Source organism: Epinephelus moara, chromosome 6, assembly GCF_006386435.1.
Source record: "Epinephelus moara isolate mb chromosome 6, YSFRI_EMoa_1.0, whole genome shotgun sequence".
NCBI lineage: Eukaryota > Metazoa > Chordata > Actinopteri > Perciformes > Serranidae > Epinephelus > Epinephelus moara.
Window position 1 is genome coordinate 36868173 of NC_065511.1, and position 24265 is coordinate 36892437.

The following is a 24265-nucleotide window of genomic DNA, read 5'->3' on the forward strand; positions in this document are numbered from 1 at the left end:
GATGAATGGTATTGTTGCGGTGTTTGAGTGTAATAACTATAAAGTTGATCTATTCTAAGGTCTCCACAGTAATGAAGGTAATAACCAGATGGAGCAGATTTATAAAAAAAAAAAAGATTTTCTCATTCTGTATTTTCACTGTGCTTAGTGGGCTGAAGTTGTCATTTCATCTATCAGTTATATTTCTCCAAGGACATCACGGACTGTCCTTGTGCACAGCTGGAACAGAACATTTGTAAGAACATGTATTTGTTGGTTAATGAAACAGAGATAGCTTGAGCACTGACCTGACCTCCTTCTGTCCATTCTCAAGGTTGCAGGTAAAGCTCTACAACTCGAATCAGCTCTTTCTTGAAGTGTATTTCTTTTTAATCTCAGTCTGTATCTTGTGAGTATCTGATAGGCTGGAGAGGCAGCATTGTGGTTAGTTCTGTATAGAGATTCAAAATGAATGTGAAATCTTTGAATGTGCAGCATACAAGTGCAGGTAATTCTTGTTTCCTACGGTGTGACTTTGCTATGTAGCAAACCAAATAATAAATACCCCCAAATAAAAAATACACATTTTTCATTTTACATGTAGTGCTTTCTATTTATCTAGATTGTTTTGGTTTTAGTTGCCGAGTGTTGGAGATATCGGCCATAGAGATGTCTACCTTCTCTCCAATATAATGGAACTAGATGGCACTTGGTTTGTGGTGTTCAAAGCGGCAAAAAATATATATTTGAAAAACTCATTATTACTCAAAATAATCCACAGATCTTGTTGTGAACAGTTTCATGTAGGAACTATTGTCCTTCTACAGAACTCCACCTACTCAGAAGGAGGTGTGCATCTACTCATGGACAAGAGGCTTGTACTCACGATGGCATGAGGTGTAAACATTAATGGTGTCCTCCTTGGCTAAGCTGTAACATTAGGCCCGTTTCCACCGCAGGAACTTCAGGGTAATTTTACGGGGCCGGGGCTGTTGGTGCGTGTCTGTACTACAGGAACCACCCCCGAAGAACAGAGTTCCGGAACCTTTACAGGGGCTAAACAAGTCCCTGCCTCGGGTACTCAGAATGGCCCCGAGAGAGTCCTGACTGGGGCTTGGGGATTACTTGGTGCTGATTGGATATACTCAAGGCGGGATATGACGTTTTGTAATTACTATGGTTATCGTAGATTAGCTGGGCTAACCGTTAGCTGTTAGCTGTTAGCGGTGTCTGTAACTCAATATACGGTTTGTGAAAAAAATATTTTTTCCAGCGGATATCTTAGTTACAACATGATTGAGCTAGCAAAGCAGTTTTGTGTTGCTATGTGTGGTATTTATTCAGTTTTGGGAAATCACGATGTCTAGAAAGCATCAGTGGCTGCAGCTGACAGGGACAGCTAACAGCAGCAGCAAAGCTAACATCAGGACGTCATCTGTTAAAAGCCTCCCATTGTCGGATATGACATGAAACTACTCCTGCTAGCTCAATCATGTTGTAACTAAGACATCCACTGGAAAAAAATATTTTTTTCACGGACCGTTTATTGAGTTAATACAGACACCGCTAATGGCTAACAGCTAACTACATCCCTGCGCCCCTATGTCGCCCCGGTCAAAATGGTCGCGCAACGATTACGTCACATCTAGAGCCCGGTAACTTTACAGTAACCTTCCTCGTACTCTGCTCTCTCAGTGGAGACACGGCGGTTGAGAGGGCTGGGCGAGAGGACGTTCCTGTAGTAGTTCCTGTCCCCCAAATAGTACCAGGAACTTCTTCAGTGGAAACGGGCCTATTAGCTAGCTCTGTGGTGCTAGGTGAGCTAGCAGTAGATGCACTCTTCCTTCTGCACAGTGGTGGGTATCGAAAGAAAATAGTTCCTCCATGAAACTGCTCACAACAAGATCTGGAGTAACCAGGTCATGATTTCTGTAAAGAGACTTGGTTTTGAGTTTTTCAGATGTATTTTTTTTTTTTTGGCGCTTTGAGCACCACAAGCTGAGTGCCATCTAGTTCCATTATATTCTAGAGAAGGCGGACATCTCTACAGCCAATATCTCCAACACTCGGCAGCTCAAACCAAAGCAATCTAGATTGATAAACAGCACTACAGGTAAGAGAAAAAATGTATTTTTGATTTTGGGGTGGACTGTCTCTTCAAAGCTGACATGACAACTATAGGAAAACTTGTGTGTTAAAGGTGTTGCTCATAGTGTGGACTGCAGTTCCCTCAGCTCTATGGTGCATTTTAGTGTCTTTGAACTCGTTGTTTTGGTTTTTCATGGCGTCATTTTTGGGTACAACACTCTATAAACCCACTGTGCACAACCTGCTCAGCAACAAACAGTAGACAGACAAAATTAGTGACTAGCTGGTGAAGAAAATGGAGCATTTCAAAGCTGAAGAGCCAAATGTTCCCCTTAAGATTTAGTGGAGACCAAAAATAGCACTAATACAAGAGTGAATATTGGACTAACACTCATCAGGTGGCCTGAAAAATGAATGAGAAACAATGGTAATGCTGCTCGGTATCTACTGGTTGTGTAAATAAGGAACTGTTGGCTAAAAATGTTTGGCATATCAACGTAAAAGGTGATATTAATTGTCCTATATGTGTAGATGTAGGAGGTAGTGTTTTATTTTTATGTTCATGTGTATGAGTATTTGGTGCTTTGATTACTACAAGCTGAGTGCCATCTACTTCCATTATATTAGAGAGAAGGAAGACATCTCTATGGCGGATTTCTCCAACATTTAGCAACTCACACCAAAACAATTTACACTGATAATTATAGAGGAAAAATATGCATTTTTAGATATGGGGTGAGATATCTCTTAAAATGACTTTGACTTCACCCCTGATTGTGGCAGGTATGCATCTGTGTACATTTTTCTCCTCACACTGGAAGAAAATAACAACATCAATGAGTTCATCTGGAGCTAAACTATAAAAAAGCTTTGCGCTTGAGCATCTATGTTTCTTTTAATAGCAGCTGCCTCAGCAAACAGAAGCCGTATTCCCTTTGACACAAAAGAAGCAAAGATGCGTGTACACATTAAATATAAATCATTTTATAATATACAAATTGTACAGATGTCATGAACAATAGGAATGTGGACATACTCAGGATAGCAAAGATAAAGAATACTTCTTCTTCCTTGATAGCAAACACTGCTATGCAAGTGACAACAGCACATGATCAAAGATACTCAACATTCAAGATGGCAGCCGAGGTGATAAAAAAACATCAGAGACAAAAAAAAACTAAGAATACATTTTCCAGAGGCTGTGAGCAAGCTAAAGTGACAACACAGGCTAAAAAAAATGACGGCATCCTATTGTATCATGTTCTGTCATTTCTACTCTGCCCATTTCACATCATAGTAGCACACAGGAAATGAACCATTACGTTTTATTTTTCTTTACAGCGTTACCAAGAACGATTGCACCAGCGCCACTACTGAGGCTCAGAGACGATTATGCTGATAGAAGACAGGAAACTGTTTATTACCTCTTTTTTTTAACACAAATAAGCAGAGAGCTGCAAATGTATATTTAAGTCTAACATTAGTCAAAGGTCTCCTTCTTTTCACGGACGGCTAAGTTAACATGGTTCAGCATCATTTAACTGATGGAGTGTGAGATCTTGCCTCGCTTTTCTCTCCCTGTCTGTTTTTTTTTCTTTCTCGTCTCACCAGATTAAAAAAATCTCAATTACCCACAGTCTCTGGGGTGTACGCATGTCAGAGGTGAGACTGCACTGCCACCAATCAGCCCTTATCAGGGAGAGACGGGGCCCCGAAGGCCGCGGCCTCAGGTAGGATGGGCGGATACAGGGCTGGTTGTAACTTTTGTCAAGGTTACGATCATCCTCGCTCGTGGATGTCCGACCGGAATGTAGTGAGTCTAAAAAACACAGTCGTGTCACATGAGATCACCTCACAGCTTAACTGATTTTCCAAACTCTGCTCTTCTCGATAAAGTGGAATATGATGAGTCTGTTTCCACAGGATGCCAAAGGGGAATAAATGTCACAGTTTCAGATTAAAAAACAAAAAAAAGGGAGAAAGGTGGGAATACTGAAACAAATTCATATTCATAATACAGATAGATGACAGTTAAAATGTTTATCTCGACGCTGGGGAAAATGAAGAAATTGATTAAATCTGACAAAATAAGTTGACCGAGATTCAGTGGGGATATTTCTCAAATATTCATAATGATCTCGTCAGCTATCAAAAGGCGTCTTTTGGTATTGCCTTTCATAATTCATATTTGTCACATTCTGACAAACGTGTGAAAGTGACAGCTGAGTCTCCTCCGCTCCCCAGCAGCACTGATGCAAGAGGGAGCATGAAATATTTCTTGAATACAATAAGTGCTTATTAAAGCTCAAACAGCCGAAAGCTAAAAGCAGCCGAGAGAATGAAGTTTAAACAAAAAAAGAAAAGAAAACACCACAGAGAATATTATGATATGACTTCATAATTCAGTATTATCAGAGTGGTTATTTTGTCATGTGCTCGTGCAAACTCCTGTGTACAGCTGTGGAAAATCCATTCTGGCTCAAATATGACCCTTGACCTTGTCTGCCATTAGCGATCACGCTCACGGGTCTGGACTCCGTCATAGTGGAGGGCGAGAGGACAAGGAGCATATGTTCCTGGGGGTCACGCATGCGGCGACCCCCTCGGTTTAAAACCAACAACAGCCCTCGGGAGGTAGCTCAAAGCGTCAGTCAGAAATACATTTTAGCAAGCTTTAGCGGAACAGCAGAGGCAACACAAAGCCCACAGTAAAACCTCTTGACTCCAAAACAGAACATTCACAATAATAATAAAAAAAAATGTCTTAAAAATAACTCCAGAACATATTACCTTCATATAGACAAACACTTTTATCCCTTCACTCTGACTTCCAGTAATAAAACGGGGGAACAACAGCTTCAAAATACCAACACTGACTGTAGCAAATCTTTCCTGTTTGACTATAACAAACATATAACACTTAAATCACCATTGTGCCTCTAAAGGACATTTCTAAAAGCAGATCGTGGGCCATTTACAGTATAGTAATAAGGCTAAGCTGGTCACAGTTTTTATATTCTACTCTACACAAAAACACTTGCCATTTTACATTGAAAAGAATCTCAGCGGCGGGTGGATTAATTAAGGAGAGCACTTATTCAGCATAATCGATCTTACTTGTGTGTAATTGAAGAGTTTCATCTCCAAAAAGGAGACGTTTGTCTTGACCAAAGTATCATCATGTATTCTCATAAAACAAAAGATCCAAATTATGACAAATGACAGTCTGTGTGGAGCAGGACAGCAGGTAGTTTAAGTTCTTGATTAGCCGAACATTTTAATAAATAGGTTTTCTGACATATTTCGTAATGACGTGTGTGTAATTTATTTGCAAAATTTTTAACACAAACTCTTCCTCCTCAGTGCAAAAATGATTCCCCATGACATCACCAGTAAATCTGAAGGCTATTTGCTTGACATGTTGAGGTGTTCCGCTGTCAATACATCCCCCAATAAGTGACCCCCATTATAAATGCATGATTCCTGACAGATACCCCACTGACAAAACCCATTAGTGAGCTAATGAGAGCTCTGCACCGTGAACGTCGCCACCTTCCTCCCTCCCGTTCACCTCCCCCCATCCCCCCTTTTTAAAATGGAAAGCTACACGATGCCGTGAAACAGCACATTATGACTCGGTTATTGTCAGAAATGATGTCTGGAAAGAGGTGCTTAAAGAGCTGGAGGTAAAATAATGAAGGAAATCTCAACGGTGAATGTGGAACGCAAACGGCCGTTACTTTAAATGAGCCTATTCATTTCTTTTATTTGACTCTCTTATGCGCCATGGTCTCTCCTTCGCTCTCAACGCCTTTCTATGTCTCAATTTCTCTCTCAATCTCCAGTTTTGGTCTCTGTAAACAACAAGGCTCGGTCCTGACCGCGCAGCTTAACCTTGTCTCCACACTGATGAGAGCTTTTGTTTGCGGCCATTGACTGGAAATGTAATTAAAAATGCAACTTTGTGCAGAAATAAATCCTCACCCCTGTACGTGAAAGCAAAGTAGGTGCATCTAAATATGACTCCTGCCCCCCGAGCTGCAAACATTCAGCTGAATTTCACATCCTTATCTGACTTGGCTTTGAATATGGAACATTCTGTATGCAAGGTGAGCTTAGCACACCACACCAAAGAGTGATTATCGGCTCTCTTTGAAGCACTTGACGGCTTAGAGCTCCGCGTAAACAATTATCTCTTCACCTTACTTTGGATTGCCTGTCGCAACAAACGCCTTTCCCATCACCTCTACCAGCGTTCTCCTCCAAGTTCCCTCCACATCCCAACTTACTATGGTGCACAAGACGAAGGAACGGGTAATGGTGATGCAGCCTGCGTTCACATAAAGATGCTTCTCTGAGCGTGCCTGCCCTTATATTGTCAGTCGTGTGGATGAGGACTGTGACCTGTCAAGATTCTGCCTCTTGGATTTTGGAGCTGACTTGTCTTTTCCTCGGCTTCACAAACTGAAAAGAGCTGCTCAGTACAAGTACCTCTTGTAACAGGCGCTATATCTGGGTACATCTATAAGGACTTATGTTTCTCAAACTATTCTTCAAAAACAAGAAGAGAACTTTCTTTGATCCATGATCACTGCGGTTCTTTCAGTTTGTCTAATTAACCCTTACATTACATTGCATGAGAATTATACAACACTCCTTGCTCTCTTAAAGGCGTGGTCACACCATAAAATGGCACAGTCTAATTTATCCCTTTAACTTTGCAAAATTTGTTGTCAAAGAGGCTTGGTGGCGTGGGGACTATTCGCAGGGGTAGGTTTAGATGTTTAAAGTAACAATTTGGGCGGTAGCAGATAGCAATATTTTTTTGTTGTTATTCATTCCCACTTTTGTGCCAGGGAAACAAAGAAGGCTACCGGATATAGAATATCATAATCCCCTCTCTAATATCTGTTTTATATTACGGTGGAAACATCAACAAATTTCTCCTTTAAACAACTGTAGTTATATGTCTTGCCAAAGAGCTACATTTGAACACATCACGAGAAATGTTATTATAATTTACCCTCACCTAATTCTCATTTTCACTTAGCAGCGCATAAACGCATCATGTTACTCATTGCGACCTCCGTTAGCAGTTAGTTCCAGCCACCGGCTACTTACGTTAGCTAGCTTGCCTCCTGTCAATGTTAGCATGGACTTCGTTTACAATGTAGGATTATTAGGGAAACAATACATTTTTTTTGTGCGGCCGAAAAATCGGTGCATCCCTACTACAAATGCTAACAAGCTAGCATAAGGGCCGGGACACATGCTGCGTCTTTTACCATGAAGGCGAGGTCAGGCGCTGGATGCTGTTCTTGTGCCTGCTCTATGCCAACTTCAGAGGACGCTGAGGCAGGTTGCGCCTGATGTTGCTAAACAGCCACAACCAAATCCCAAGTTTCGAGCTGATCTTTTTCCAAGCAATTTTTTTTAAGTGTGTATTCAGCTGAAAATATTGTCCATGAGACAGATTGTAAAGCTCTGTGTAGCCCTGCACTAAAATGGTCAACTTCTCCTCCATATTTATCACAAAATGACAAAAATACATAAAAAAGGAGAGATATCACTTGGCTGTGATTGGTTGTCCTTGTCACATGACATGTTGCTGCTTTTCAAATGTTCAGCTTTGTTTATCTCAGGGTGCAGGCGATGCGCTCTGAAAAATAGGTGCTATGGAACAGCAGTGACGACGTCGCTCTTGCTTTTAAACGTGCCGTCCAGGTGTCTTTATTGACAATAATCAATTTGATGGTGCGGAAAATGCAGCATGTCTGTGGGCCCTTAGTCAGTCTCAGTAGCTTTCGTAGCTTCTTAAAAAAATTTTGTTGACTTCTTTCTCACATTTTATTTTCAGGTTTGTACATTTTATTTAGTAATTAAATTGTAACTGTCAGTTAGCAAACTAGTCAGCTCAATCGCTAACAGAACAGTTAGTTCACGCAGTTTATTTGAACTCAGTAATCGTGGCAAATCTATGAAAAGGAAATTAATTTAGTTGTTTCAATCGCAGGTGTGACCAGACCTTTTTAACCTGTTTCTCATTCTTCTCAAACAAAAGAAAAGCGCGCCCAATCTGATCATGGCATCATTCAACCCCTGTCGATCCTCATCCAGTGATTCCAGTGTCTCCACATTGACTATACTGCACCAACACCACCTGTTTGGGATATATACATTCAGTATGTGTGGTTATACAGTAGGGCTGATGTCTGCAGTTACATGAAATCGCTCTGTAGCTACACTGTGGCAGGTTGTAGGGGAATAGTCTATGAAAGATGGTAGGTTTGGAGAATGCTGCAGCGATGGGGATCGAAGCCCCTTTAATTTGGATCAGGGACAACACTGTGGACCAGTTCTTATGATGGGGAATTTGAGAGGTAGGGTGGGGAAAAACCTTGACTTGGACTACTTGAGGCTACTCTTGAGTCTCCTCTGGGCTTTGATTAGTCGGTGCGGCCTGTGAATCCGCCACGATCTCCTTGGTGTTGACCTCTCCGCTGGCTGGTTCCTCTGTCTTGCATTTGATCGCGGTCTCGTCGCCCTCTTCTTTCTCCTCATCCGTCTCCACCCCGTTTTCGATCACAGCTTCCACTTCCACATCCTCCTTTTCTTTGGTCTCGCTCTGTGTTTCGACAGTCGCAACAATTTCCGTCACTTCCTGGACCTCTCTGTTTTCCAAAGGCTCTCCATTCTGTTTTGATCCCTCTCCATCCAGTGCTATCTTTTCTTTGTCTTCTTCCTCTGTGCCGTTTTCAGCTCCTTTGTCTTCTGTCTCCGCTCCTCCATGGTTCTTTTCAACAGTCTCAATGCTGATTTCAATCCCATCTTCCTCACACCTCACCTCCCTTTCTTTCGATGTCTCACTTTCTCTCGCAACCTCCACACCTGTTGCGTTCACCCTTTCATCCCTACTCTTGCCTTCCTCTTTCTCCATCTTTTCTCTTTCATCAAGAATCTTGGGATCCTCTGCCTCTTTCTCAGTTTTTGTCTTTTTCTTCTTCTTGTTCTTGGCGGTGTCTTTGATGCAGTTCTTGTTGGACTTGCTTCGGGGCTTGAAGATCAATTTCTGAAACATAGGACGTTTACATGAGCATGTTAGTAGAATGCATTGTAACTCTTCCAATATGCTTTGGGCACAAAGCAGTGCGCACAGACTTAATTAAGAATGGATCACAGTGGATCTAATACTGCACTGGGATAACTAGCTAATTTAAATGAGTCTCATTGATGCCGAGAAGGAAATTGAAGCCATTTTGAGGGGAGTTATTAGTGGCCTCCAGGCCTGCAGTCTGACCAAACAAACAGGCAAAAATTTAATGCAATATGTCCTCAATTACTTGAACAACTTCTGCAGGGTTCAACACACTGCAGGGATATAGGGAACTGAGATAGACTGCAAGAAACGGCCAAGAAAATCTTGTTAACGCTAGCAATTCCCAGAGTCTTAAGGCCTATTAAATTTGTTGTTGTGATGGCAGTTTAAATTCGGGTCACAGAAAGCGTCAACATGGATTCATTCCACTGCGGACAAAGGTTAGCTTTAGAGGTTATCGCCAGTATTCAGGGTCGCTAAGAAAGCATTACCAACCCTGCTTCTCCAAACAACACATTTGTCTGTTGCTGAAGAATTCCTGATATATCAAAGAGAGAGGAGTCGGTTCGCATTTGTCTGGCACTGTGTGTGTTTGGCTACTAAAAACAAAAACAGCTGTGGAATTGGAGGTGGCAAAAGGTGATGTTGGCCTTGGATATATGTTGAGCAGGTGATGGAACGACCGGTGGGAGACCCCACATTCACATTAGCCAAGAAATACAGAGAGGAATGCGAGGTCGCGTACCTTGGATTCCCTCCTCTTTCGGTCCAAGATGGGTCTCTGCAGGAAAACAATCTGTTTGGTGGACAGACTTCCATCACTGAAAGATGAGGACAGAGAGAGAGAATGTTGTCAGTTCAACAAGATATTCTATTTCTTATATCAAACACCTTTACTTTCTGGCACTCTTTATTTAAAGGTTCAGTGTGTAAGATATAGCAGGATTTAGAGACGATTTACAGGATTGCAGATTGCAGCCAGATTAGACTTTTCCTGGTTAGAATTCCCTCAGTTTTCATTGTTCAGAAGGTTTAGACTGGGAGCTGAATTATCCGCAGAGGTCTCTTCCTCTCCAAAACAAATGGATCAGGTGATTACAACCTGTAAATTTACAGAATAAAGCAGATTCATACAAATACAGGTGACCCTACACATGCTAATGTGTGCTGTAAGAGTGTGCCATATCATCTCGTTTATGATAATACCGGTATAATTTTTCCTATCATGATGAATTCATATTGTGATACTTGCAATATTTTGGTTTGTTGACATGTTGACCTCATACTGTTGCCCACAGCAACAACAAGCATGGCTGAAAGTGAACTCCACGGTGGTTTAAAAAAGAGGAGCAGCTTCAGTAGTGTGGAATAAACTGAAACGGCATCCTGAATGTTTTACGAACAGCCCCGGACTCTTTTAGTGAGTTACCGCTCAGAGGGAACTCATTCAGCAGCTCCTCAATTAGCAGCACTGTGTCTCGCCCTCTCCTCTCTCACTGTGCGCACATAGGGGTTGGTGTCATCAAGTCGGTGCTTGTCGCAGATGGGTTTCTGACTACAGCGGCTGCCGCAAAAACACAAACCGCTATGTCTAGAGCCAGTGTTTGGGTTGTCTGTGGTTCCTGTAGAAACATGACGGTGAACATCGAGATCTCCATAAACAAGGACCTGCTCCTTATGTAGATATATACACGATAGAAAACAAACTTATTATATCTCATTTCTGCCTATATATCCCCCTAAATCCTACACACTGGACCTTTTAAGAAATGATTCAACATAAAATGAGAAGAAGAGATGGAAATAAGCTTTTCCCACTTGCTTTTCTACATTTAAACATTTAGAAACAATGTTACAAACAGTGACAGATTCTTCATAATTTATTAAAGTCCTTGCTTGAAAAATTGCTGCAGAACTCCAAGATAAATATGTATGATTCATTTGAGCTGGGATACACAGATTGATCCACACTCTCTCTGACCTTCCATCATGATAGTCAAATGTTAGCTGGCCACCGCTCATGCTTCACACTCTTATCTGACAGTTTAAAGATATGGCCTCACATTTGTGGCCCATCCTCTTCACTGCTGACATTTGTCAGTGTCATTTCCTCCCTTATGTTTGAGTCTTGCAAGGAAACAGATACTTCACATGCAGGGAGGTAGATTTTGATTCCGTGTGCAACTTGTGAACATCTTTAACTTCTCAGAGCATGTATTTTTATTCTCTTCCTCAATTCCCCAGAAATAATCCTCCATCCCATGCACATGTCACAGTCCTGTGTTCTGAGAAGGATAATCTGCACAAGTACTCGCGCTGACAGATTAATCGTGGCAGGAAATGCAGATTCATTTTTGAGTGGGCTTCCTGTCTCTCACGCTCGCTCTCACTCTTTCGCCTGCTCGTCTTCGTCATTCACAGCCTTTTTTATAGTCCAGTGTTTTCTTTCCAACTAGCTGCCCGCTCAGTTTTACCTCTCCGCTTTTATCTCCAGTGGCAGCCACATTTTTGACAGTTTTATTGTTTGTTTCTGCTTTATTCCTTCTATTTATCTTTTGCTGTTATTGGACATGGCTTAAAAGGAGATATGTTGTTCTGTATTGCTATCTGACACAAGTCCAATATCACATGCACACGCGTGCACACACGCACACACATAGGTTAGGTGCTGTCTAAAGTTAAGCTGCCAGCTCAACCTTGCACATGAGGAAAGATGGCAGGTTTATGATCGCTGCACAACCCTAAAAGCCTGCTACAAATCTTGCCTTTCTCAACATCAAATGGACTTGAGGCTCCTCCAGCAGAAGGCTTACTATCTAAACCATCCAAAGCCCACCACAACTTCTTTTTTCCATTACCTTCTTCCTTCCACCATTTATCCATAAGCTATTTTCAAGGCTGTCAAGAATGCTGGACAGCTTCCTGGCGAATCAAAGCTGAAAACTAACCGGAGTTCCCAGCAAAAGCCCCAGCCCATTAAGCCTGAGAGGAGTGGATGGCTTAGAAAATTACAGGCCTTTACTGAACCTACTCTGGGCTGTCAGTGTCAGCTGCACTATTATAACTTGAAGCCACATAGAACAGCAATGACCTGTGTCTATTTGTGGGTGAATGTACCTGTTGGAGGCTTCATCTTTAGGGAAAAAGCCTACTGTACACCACTGCTGCAAACTGCCATTGGAAATAAAACGCAAAACCCTGACAAATCAAATGTGGCGCTCAAAAATGCAGATCTCTATAATGTATATCTTGATCACTATTTAGTCCCCATCAAGTTTAGATACCTGCAATAATTAACTAATTCATCTGAACCTTCGTGTTTAGTTGTTGTTTGTTCACTTGTTCCATAGTTGATGTAGAGAAATTCACATTTACTGTAGTTAATGGCTCTAAAATGTAATTACCATCTACATTAATTGAATGCGCCGAGCAGGAATGCATGCTCTGAGACAACTACATGAATTAATGTTGTGTGGAGAAGCTGCTGAGCACCAGTTAGCATTAATTTCAGACGCGGCTGAGATCACTGACACTTATCCGACCCCTCCAGATGAAGTGCAGTCTGCAAACCCCTCAGACTACAAAAAAGGGTGCATTTGCAAATTTGCTATTTAAAAATGAAGGAGTCAACAGCACAAAAACAAGTGTAATGAGTATTGCTAATCTGAAATAGATCATCAACCATTACTTTGGCGCGCAAAATGTTTTCAAGGCAGGGAGAGAAATGAGCTCCGTCTTGTACTGTATCTAGGCCGACTCTGATTAATTAGCCATGTTGTGCTGTTGTGTTGTGGCATTTTGAGGGAGAGGAGAGAGGGAGGGAAGGTAGGGAAAAAAACAAAGGATGAAAATAGAGAGGTAATTAATCAGCTATGCTGTGAAAGAGCAGTAAACATGACCAGCTGAGGTGGGGGCAGAGCAAACAATCGGTCAGTGCACTGATGGATATACTGGGTGTGCACTTCATCAGTTTGACACGATGTTATATTAAAGAATAGCTTCACATTTTTCAAGTCTGTCTTAAAACAATGCTTATATGCCTGTATATACATTCAAATAGCTATTGGTCCCTGTAATCATTTCTCTTGTCCAAACAGGCGGCAAAGAAATTCCTTGCTAAAGCGATTTCATTGTAGGTGATTGGGGACAAATCCACCGTCCTTTTGTGCAAGAATGTACGTGAAGCCGCCAAATTAGGCAGGGATTCTCCAAAGTTACGGTCTTTTAAGTATGAAATTCCTTCTTTACTTTTCCAGACAATGTCCTGCAGAGAGGCAGGAAGTGGGAATTTTGCACTGAAATGACTGATCCAGCTGAACTCAAGTCATTTTTGCACAGATCAAGGACTGTGGATGTTGTGTCCCATCACACACTAGGAGTCTTAAAGGTTTTTTTTCAGAACCCCTAAGCTGACAGAGAGATGGAGCAGGGACCCCCTACTATATATATATAGTATAAAATTGAGTTGCAGTGACATGCAAGGCAGGCTAAAGTGCCATGTATAAACATAACCAGTTGTGTTTGCTTCCTGCAGTTTGCTTGAGGTGTCCTGTCAACAGTTTAAAAGACATCTATTTCATAATTGTGGTTATAGGGGAAAAAGCTTTTTGGGCTCCATGGCATTTTCGCTGCAATACCGCGAGTGCCCACTGGGATAAAATTGGTAGCAAGACTGAGCAGCATTCCTGGCGGCGTGGAACCAGGGTGATGTTAACTTCTAGGTTGGCCTACAAAAAGAAAAAGGTCATCCCTGCAGTGCTTTATAGCAGCTGCGCTTCAGCTGACATTGTTACATCCACCATTTTGTCAAATCTGTGACCAAGCAAATACTAACAGGCATGTTTTATGTACAACTGCCCAGGGTGTACCCTGCCTCTTGCCCAGTGTCAGGCTCCAGCCCCCCCTGCGACCCTGAATAGGATAAGAGGTTACAGAAGACGAATGAATGAATGTTTTATCTACTCCCAAAATGTCCTTGCTGGAGCATTATCTGTGGATAATGTCATATTGTTGATTTCGTAGAATTGAGTTTTTCCACGATTAGTTTAGGCTATTTCTAACCAAGCTAGCCATTAGCTGTCTGAGGCTAACGTGTTGGCAATACAACATTCTCTTGGGCTAACTGCATGAAATTTTCTCTCTTTTCTTTTACTTTGTGACCTCTATGTCTGTGTTTACTAAATTAATTAGGTACTTTGTTTCTTCCTAGCATGAGAGACAATGCCACTATTTTGACAGCTAGTCTATACTTTACTGAATCAAATGTCAATACCATTCTCAAAGCTTCAAGTAAATATACATATACAGTATTTACATACTAGTGAATAAAATGCTTAAAAGGGTACTTTGCCAATTTTCAACCAGCTTTGTATCAATGTGGGTAGTATGTGTAAATGAACTATGGTGAACTTCCCTCCATCAAAACAGTGCCTAGATATCCTCCTCGTCCCACTGGTGGAGTTTCTCCAGGTCTCGGGCTGTTGCTTGAACTATGGGCTGTACTTTCGCATTTTCATATTGCCCGCCACCCATGCTACCATCAAGGACACAAAGAGTTTAGAAGCAGATCAAGAGACGGACCTGCCCCTCTCTTTTACTCTCTCAAACTCAGACAGAAATCCGATCAAACGGTAAAACTAGGCAGCGCATATGGAATATATATCAAGATTATGTTACTGTGTTTTCTATTTCTTGCCTTAAAAGGTTTTTAGAAACATATTTTAGTGCTCTGTTTAGCTGCTGGTAAAATATGCAAGTGGCTTCTAGATTTGCTTCACTCACCAGCCAGAAAAACAATGGTAATCTATTGAGTGGCTTTTGGAATCCACTACCCACAGTGGTAGGTGGACAAAAAACCCAACCCTGGACTCAACCATGCTGGAGTGACGTATTTGACTGGTACGGTACATTATCAGCATGTTCAAGAACAAATTGTGTCTTGAAGTGAAGCTCATTCAGGGTGCCTGGAGAACATGCAAGGCCTTTGACCATAAGCGGATGTACACTCATACAGCAGCCATGAGTGATGAGTCAGCACAGGCTTAGCGGAGGAACCGTTACATTTAAGTGAAGAGATTTTCCACCAACAGTCAGAGCTGCTGCTTTTAAATGTTCACAGCTGCTGCTGCTTGGCTCGAAGCTCAGCCTAAATTGGCTCAGATTTAGGTCAGTCTTTTTTCTAAAAGCTGTCATATTTCCTTGAACAATAACTTGAAAAGATAAGGTGTGCGTGTTGTGACTCGTACAGTTTTCACAGAGATACTGTGGCATATACAGTCAGTGGTGCCTGCTACCAGTTTATAATATCTTTGGATTTTAAGTTGTACAATAGCTTTCCACACAAAGCCGAGTTTTCAGCTTCACATTTCATAAGAAACACTTTGTAGTTCTTGTGTGAACTTCAGAGCTGCCTCCTCACAACAGAACTAAAAGATGGCAGTAGTGACCTCATTTTTAGTCACATAACTTTCAATAAAGAAACTCCCAAAAAAAAACAACGTATGCACATTCTATATAAACAATGCAGTGACACAGAGCTGTTACGTCAGGTATAAAAAGCCACTTCATTGTTGTGTTATGAAAACTCCCAACTGTCAACTTTTTCTATGAGCTAAGAAAAAGCATCTTGTTTCTAGCATGGTGACAGTGCACTTAATCCTCCACCGGATAATCCAGTGTGTTTTTAAATGATTTAGGAGCACTGCTGTAATGTGAATTATCAAGCACCATACTTACAAACCTGTTCTTAATTCAGACTTGTCAAATACTAATGCTTGGTAAGTGGCCCGTCAGATGCTGAAACATTGACACCATTTAGCAGAGCAATTTTTGACACCCTGAGCAATTGCCCTCGTATAAAGATAAAAAAGGTCTGCGTATAGTGGGAGCTTTCACCTGGGAGACCGCTGTTTGTTACCCCTGTGAAACGAAAAGTCAACAGAGTTAGTTTAACAGCAGCGTGTGCAAGTATGTGCAGCATACTGGTGATGTATGTCACATGACATACGTATGTAACTTATGTCACGTGATGTTTTTTTCTAGATCTAATCCTGTGAGTTTGTTGCCTAAAGCTAACCATATAACTTACTATTTTTTTGCCAAAACCCATGGAAGTTAGGGGTGTAAATCACGAGCTTCATCACGATACGATATTATATCGATTTGTTTGGATGACGATACGATGTTTGCCGATATTACAAAGTCTGTCAGGATACGATTTTGATTCGATTTGATTCAGGAGTCTGCGATCGATATGACGCGATATCATATGCCCATCTAACACAATCATTTACATCAACTCACAAAAACAACTAGAATATGATTTGACCATTTTATTTCTGAGCTCTGTTTGTTGTTTGAGCGGAGGCGCGCTTGCCCAGAAATGGTGACACAGACGTGCTATGTGAATTTCAAAATAAATGTGTATCTTTAAGATGACGATATGGATCGATGTTTTCATTTTGCATCGATATAATCGGATCGTTAATCAATGAATCGATGTGGATCGATGTATCGTTACACCCCTAATGGAAATTAACCTTATTTTTTATTTTTTTTCCACCTTCATTGTACGTTTATTTTGAAAAGAGACTGACTGCATTTACCAAGCAGAAATTGTACATTTCTTTTGAAAACAGAAGTTTAATTTGAAAGGACACAATGCATGTAACGATCATAAATTGACACGCTGTCCCTGAGCATAGAAGGGAGCCCCTCTGTGCGGAGATGTTCTCCCCGTGTCAGCGTGGGCTTCCTCCCACAGTCCAAAGTCATGCAGGTTAACTGGTGACTCTAAATTGTCCGTAGGTGTGAATGTGAGTGTGAATGGTTGTCTGTCTCTATGTGTCAGCCCTGTGATAGTCTGGCGACCTGTCCAGGATGTACCCTGCCTCTCACCCAATGTCAGCTGGGAGAGGCTCCAGCCCCCCGTGATCCCTAACAGGATAAGCAGTTATGGCAAATGAATGAATGATGTCACTGAGCATCCAAATCTGATGCTGGAGGGGTACGTAGAATGTCATACTTTGACGTGTAGGTCCACTGACCAAGCGTCAGTGTTTGACAAGCTGGGAGTGAGAATGTGTTGCACTGTGGATAAGTAAATCCTTGAGGTACTTGTACTTTACTTTAGGGCTATTTCATTGTAAAATCTGACAGGTTGATCACACTTAACATCCAGGAAATCGACTGCCTTCATAAAGATAAGTAAATTTAACTTATAGTCTTATCTTGTATTTACTTTATATCTTTATTAAAGCTCTGATTCTCCTCCCAAGCTCAGCTGCGCTCGACCCAACTAGAGCCAGGCTGTAATTTCTCATTATTCCCAGGGGCTGAAATCGGGTCAGATTCTCAACAATTTACTGGTGTTTTATTTATCTATTTTTTGGGTAAAACTGGCAGTTCATGTGTGTAAATGGCAGTAGATTTAATGTGTTGAATCCAGAGAGAAAGAGAAAGAAAAAGGAGGGAATATAGAGCAACGTAGCGGAGAACTTGCGGAGAGATGTGACGGAAAATGACAGAAAAAGAAAGATGGGGGTCTACAGTGTTTGCTTCTGCCTCCCCAGCAGTGGGAGAGATAGGGGAGATGTGCGTGTAATGCAGTGAACAGCGGTGATCATCTGCGTGCCGAGTTGCTATGGACCACCATGCGCACTAGACGCACAGAGGGGTGCAGCCTACTCTGCCGAACCTGTCGCGCAGAAGAGAACAGACTATTGAAATAAAGAAGAGAAGAAGGAGAGTCAGCTCTTAGCTTGCAATAAATGTTTTAATATTAAAATAATATGTAAAATGTAGTGTAATATATTTTTTACAGTAGAAATTCAGGTTTTCAATTGAACGCAGGCCCAAAACTGCTGCTGTGGGTCAGGCTTGGGTTGGGCTTGGATAGAAACTGCGGGTTCATGAAGGGTCTGGCCTGATTTTTTGGGCCTGATTAGAGCTCTAACCTATATAAAGTAAACTTAATATCTACATTATGTGACGTAAACATAAGTTAAGACTAATAGTTACATTTACTTACCTGTTTCAAAGCAATAGTTAAGATCAATTTGTCAGATTTTACAGTGCATCTCTCACTGTATTCTAGAGTAAATGAGTTACAAACATATAATACAAAGTACATTTGTACATAAGTTCACCACCTGGGACATACTGTAGGAGGCACATTAATCATCAGTGGTGCAGCTCATTATTTTTAGAAGTCACATGATTAGTTAAATAAAGATCACCTGTGTGTTGTGAATACTTTTTTTGAGCTCTTTGGTAAGCAGTAACTCAACAGCATGCAGTTGCTGTTGATGCAGTTCCTTCTGCTTGCCAACAGGGGTCGTAAGAGGTCACAGATTACCTAATGTCCCTTTAATAGTCAGATGAGGGTGATTACCTGTTCGTCTTGATTACAGGAGTTGGCAGCACACAGGTGAGCCTCCATCCATACGTGGCCAGGGACTGTAGCAGAGGAATATAATCTGCCTTCACCTGCAGACCCTGTGGAGAAAACAACATGTCCATGACAACCTGCAATCAACTCACACAGCCTCAAACCTGCACATAATCCCTTTCTTTCTCCACTTACACATCACGTAGCCTACACAGCACAATGGACAGTATGCATGCATGTTATGTATCAGAGCGCATTCACTGCTCTGATTACAGCTGTGAGGCATCAAGGCATGGGATGCAATCAAGCGCTGTTCGCATCACTTCAGATCTCAGTTAAAAAATACCCTCCCTCTCTGATATGATGGCTTTAACATGATGAATGTGTGCTGTGTGAGAGGTGGTTTTCTAAAGCAGTGTACACAGAAAAGAATAAAAACTGAGACATAAATCAGCTGCAGCAGAAGCTCCCTGGTTGCCATAAGTCAACATGGCAACCATCTCTATTCATGACAAGCATTTGTCAGCGCAGTAAGTCCTTGAGCAAATAGACTGCTCATGTGAAACTGCTCACTTTGTAAACATTTTACTGCTGTTTGTGCTATTAAAATACCATCATTGTCTCAATGACAGATTTAAGTCCAGAGCGGACGAAACGCAAACATTTACATGCGTATTTTGACTTGGGGACAAGAAGCCTGTTGGTGATTCAAACTGAAATACACACAGATTACTCAGTGTACTTTCAAAACACACACACACTCCGTTCTCAGAGGAAGTGTACGTGTGGTTTGGCACCCTTGTCATGTTAGGCACCTGCCGTAACTGAAAAACCGCAACGCGTGTCAGTCAGATCGCTTGTACCAGCAACAACGTATGCATTCACACGCACACACACACACACACACACACACACACACAGCTGCTAATCATTAAGTGACCTCAAGGGACGACTCCATATTCTTCAAAAGGACTGTGAAGTTAAATCAAACTATAACTATAGAACTATAGCTCATAGAATTTACCTAATTTATTGATTGATTAAGTTTATGTAATTACTGTTAATAAAGTTGATGTATTTCAAATATGTTGCATATACCATCGTATCCTCAACCAGTGGTTTGTATCTTACAAATTAGCGCCCCTACCAGTTAGGTTTAGAAAATATTTGTTCTGGTGCAGTGGTTAGCATTGCAAGAGGGTTCTTGGTTCGAACCCAGGGTGGGGGAGCCCTTCTGTGCAGAGTGTGCATGTTCTCCCTGTGTCAGTGTGGGTTCTCTCCAGGTACTCCAGCTTCCTCCCACAGTCCAAAGACTTGCACATGTCCGTAGGTGTGAATGTGAGTGTGAATGGTTGTCTGTCTCTATGTGTCAGCCCTGTGATAGTCTGGTGACCTGTCCAGGGTGTACCCGCCCTTGCCCAATGACGGCTGAGATATATGAGGTTTAGGAAAGAAAAATACGTAGATTAGGTTTAGGAAAGGAAACACAGTTGGGCAGAGTCACATTTCGTACTTAACCTAATGTAGGGTTAGGTTTACGTGTAGCCCAACCCAGCTCCTGGGACCTGGGTTGGGAGCCAGAGGGCTACCAGTTCAAGTCGCTGTCCGGACCAAATATGGAGTGTGGACTGGTAGCTGGAGAGATGCCAGTTCCCCTCCTGGGCACCATCATGGTGCCCTTAAGCAAGGCACCAGACCCCCAACTGCTAGGGTTGCCTGACCAAGGCAGGTGGTTAGGTGTCGTCACGTTATGTACTTTACCTTAAGTTGCATACTTTTTTTTTTAAGATTATTTTTTGGGCATTTTGCCTTTATTGGACAGGACAGATTTACAGTGTTGGAGGAGAGAGAGGGGTGTGGGGGTGACATGCAGCAAGGGTTTGCAGGTTGGAAGCTAACCCACGGCTGCTGCGGCAAGGACATAGTCTTTGTACATAGGGCACCTGCTCTATCAGGTGAGCTTGTTGGCACCTCACATTAAGTCATATACTTTGTTTAAAGTTAAAGTTATGTAGGTTAGTTTTAAGGAAAGAAACATGGTTGGGTGTCGACAAGCTACATACATAATGTGAGGTTATGTACTAACACCGTGGCTCCCAATTGGTCCAGCCACGGGGTCCAGATGTCTCCTTACTTATCATTTCAAGGTCTACACACTTAAAAATATTAAGCGTCATACTTGTGTTTGGCCACATCGTCAAGCTAGTTTTCTGTGTCTGTCAAATAGTTGTCCGTTAGTCACTCACTCTACAGCAGGAAACAGCACTTCAAAATAAAAACTGTGCCGGAAATTCACTGTACTTGAAAATGAAATGTGTCTTTTTTTACAACTGTGACACATTTGCAAATCACTTGCAGTCCATTCAGAATGGACCCGCGACCCACGAGTTGGGAACCACTCATAACCTACTAATGTAACATGATGACATGACGTTGCACCATAAAATCACTCAGAATTGCTTTGTTTCACAAAATAACTCAAAGTTTACTGGGATTCACATGTTAGGGTTAGACTTTGGACTTTTGATCTTTATACTACTTCCCTCTTTACTCCCACCAGCTCATCATTCATGTAAATGTAACCTCCACCATCACGCAAGCTATATACAAATTACCGGCTCATGACAACATGGGTGCATCCTGCATCAACATATTGGAAATACATAGAATTTATTAACAGTAATTACATTTGTTAAACTCTGGTTTATGTCAATATTACTTGAATCAAGTGGCGTCGGTGGCATAGTGGGTAGAGCAGGCGCCCCATGTACAAGGCTGTTGACTCGGGTTCGAATCCAGCCTGTGGCCCTTTGGTGCATGTCATCCCCTCTCTCTCTACCCCCTTCATGCTTACCTGTCTTGTCCATTAAAGGCAAAATGCCCCAAAAAATATCTTAAAAAAACAAAAAAAAAAACAATATTACTTGAATCAATTCAATGGAAATTTTATATGTTACTGAAATGAGTAACCCTGACAATAGAACAAATAATTCTTTGAGTGCAAGAGTAAAATAAAAATGTCAATATTTGGGTCGTTACCTTTTTTATATAAACTCCAAACTGTTACACCCGGCAGTGCAGTGCAGTACGAGTATCGCTATGAGTCAGGAAGGCGGTGAACATGAACACAGAACTTCACAGAGTCTATTCATAGTGCACTGATCAACTGTACAAGAACAGAGACTTGAGAATACATCACACCTACACACGCTACATTAGCCTTCACTGCACTGTGAACTGTGAAAATCTTGTCTAATTAAAGCTGCACCAGGCGAGGTTTTCATGCAGATGTACTGTACACTCGCCTTCATCAGCCTCTACTGCCGACAGGCTGCCTTGGGAAAGTGTCCTTTTTGTCCCTGAAGGAGCCACACCACGGACTCATGAAAATCTAGTGAACTATAAAGGCTTCAGAGAGAAAAATGAAAGCAAAGAGGACCATCACCTCTTGTTTCCTCTCTTTGTAGAAAGGATCACAGATGAGAGGAGCTCTCATTGTGGAGCTAGTTGGTGATCCTGTCTTGTTTTCTGCTCTTACAAGTTTTCTACTGTAAGTTATGTTGCTTCAGCACAAATTTCTTCATGCTCTGGTAACCACTGCACAGAAGTCACAACCTTCTCAAAGATATTTTTCAATAATAATTGTACGTTTTCAGTGTTAATGTTCTCAGAATAATACTTTAAAGGGTCAGAAGGGTCAAATCATGGGATATTATGACACATTTGGAGGCAGGAGGTGAACTGTTGTGGGAATTGGTGAATTTGTGTCTCTTCCCCAGTCAAGAATTATGGAGGTTGCGCTTGAAATTACAAACTGAAGTTTTGACAGCATTTTGGGTGCAGAAGGCTCATCTCGCTAGCAGCATGGAGAACTATTTGCAGAAAGAGAAAGCTCAAATCCATCAAAAGGGTGACGCTTCCAAAGCAGATGAGATAGGATGGATGGTGTGGCATAATCGGTTCTGTTTCTTTAATCTACATGTAAAGGAAAACACAAAAAAAGTAGTGAACGTTGTAGATTATTGTTAGTGATGCGGTGTAGTGTTAAATACAAACATACAATACAAAACACCAATTCGCTTATCCTGCGTGACTGTGCCGCATGAAACACAGACTGGGGAGTAATTTCTAAATCACATGAGATCCCCATTTAATATTAATTCCATGCGAATAGGACTTAAGACTATGTCCACAATACATTCATCAACAGAAACCTTGTTAGGACTTTCACTTCCTCTAGGTTGTCAAGGTTGATCGTGTTCTCAGCACAAGCATTGTTTCAGAAACATCCCTGTCCATACTAACACACCTGGAACCGCATATCAAATGACCTTTCACATACAGTGGGCATGCATGTGCTGATGTAAACAGGAAGCAGGTTGCCAAATCTACGGTTGATTGCCTAGCTGGCAGCTGCAGAAAATACTACTAAGACAAGAGATTTCTTTGAACACAACAGTCTTAGGTCCCGATCACACAGAAAGTGTTTTGCAGGTTGCAAAACACGAGGTGCACCGCACTGCCTTTTTAAGAAAAAAAAAAAAATATATTGAATGCCACTATTAAAAAATAGAACACTTGCTGCACGTTTTTATTATTGCCAGGCAACCACCTCATCACGTCCTACAAACACAGATCTGTGTGGGTACATGAGACCCAGCAGCTTCGACTAGATGACGGTTGTTTCTAGGTATATTTTAGGATGGACTCTGATAACCTGCTGTCTATCGTCAGGCCGTATAGCTCTGGGTATCCAGCAACTGCTACCACCAGTTTCTCCTCCATTGTTTACCAACTGTAAGCTTGTTGTCGTGACCACTACAGAAGGCCCGCCTCTCAAATCATTCGATTTAACAATGGGGAAAAAGATGATGAAAAAAAAATTGACATGGGGCGCTCTTCTGTTTTGAGGTGAAGTGAAAAACGCCAGGCACCTAAAGCGCAGAACTGCGAGGTGCGTCGCAACATAAAAACTGCCAGCAAAAAGCCTAATTATCATGAAAAACAATAACAAAATTCCGCCTCCAGCTGCTAAAACACTTTCTCTGTGATCGGGGCCTACGACAGCCAAGGCAGCGGGAAACGTAGATTGGGAGTTATTTTAAAGCAAACATGGTGCTCGGCGTAAACATAGCAAAAGTTATGTGAAAACGTATTAGTGTGGATGTAGCCTGATACTACTAGTACTACCGCTTCTAATACCACCACCACTGTGCCTGTACCTAAGTGTTTATATGACTCCGTACTATGAATATTTGTTTTATCTGTGTACAGTAAAGTATAACTAAATCTGCTTGACTTCATTACAACTGCCACTATTACAACTAATGCTACTACTGCTTCTACCTTATTTTTACTGCTCTAATACTGTTGATGCCTCTACTACCAACACTGCTATTGAAAAAGTTCTGTTTACTGCTAATTAATTGTTAGTTTACATCTAGATAATAGTAGTATTACAATAACTACTACAACTGCTGCTGCAACTACTGCAAACATTATCGTAACTATCACAACAGCTACTCCAAAACTGTAAGTAGTGTAACTGTATCTACTGCTCTGCCTTGAGCTTAAACTACAACTAATGTTGCTGCTTCTACCGTGACAGAAGTACTTTGATTCTCCTATAACCTCTTGTAAATCTGCATCAGGGTCCAGTGGGTGGCCATACAGAGAGAATAAAGAGTGCGAGTATTTCTGAGACAGTGAGAGAC

General features: G+C 41.6%; 1 protein-coding gene across 1 annotated transcript in view; it reads right to left on the reverse strand.

The window, feature by feature from the left end:
- Positions 1–3035: 3035 nt before the first annotated feature.
- Positions 3036–24265, reverse strand: part of LOC126391165 (raftlin-like) — a 165989-nt gene continuing 144759 nt past the window's right edge. Inside the window, exons 8-10 of the mRNA XM_050045704.1 lie at positions 18555–18658; positions 9909–9984; positions 3036–9136 (exon numbers count right to left, since the gene is read on the reverse strand). Coding sequence (XP_049901661.1) covers positions 8486–9136; positions 9909–9984; positions 18555–18658 — 831 coding nt within the window. The 3' untranslated portion in view covers positions 3036–8485. The remainder of the gene's footprint in view (positions 9137–9908; positions 9985–18554; positions 18659–24265) is intronic.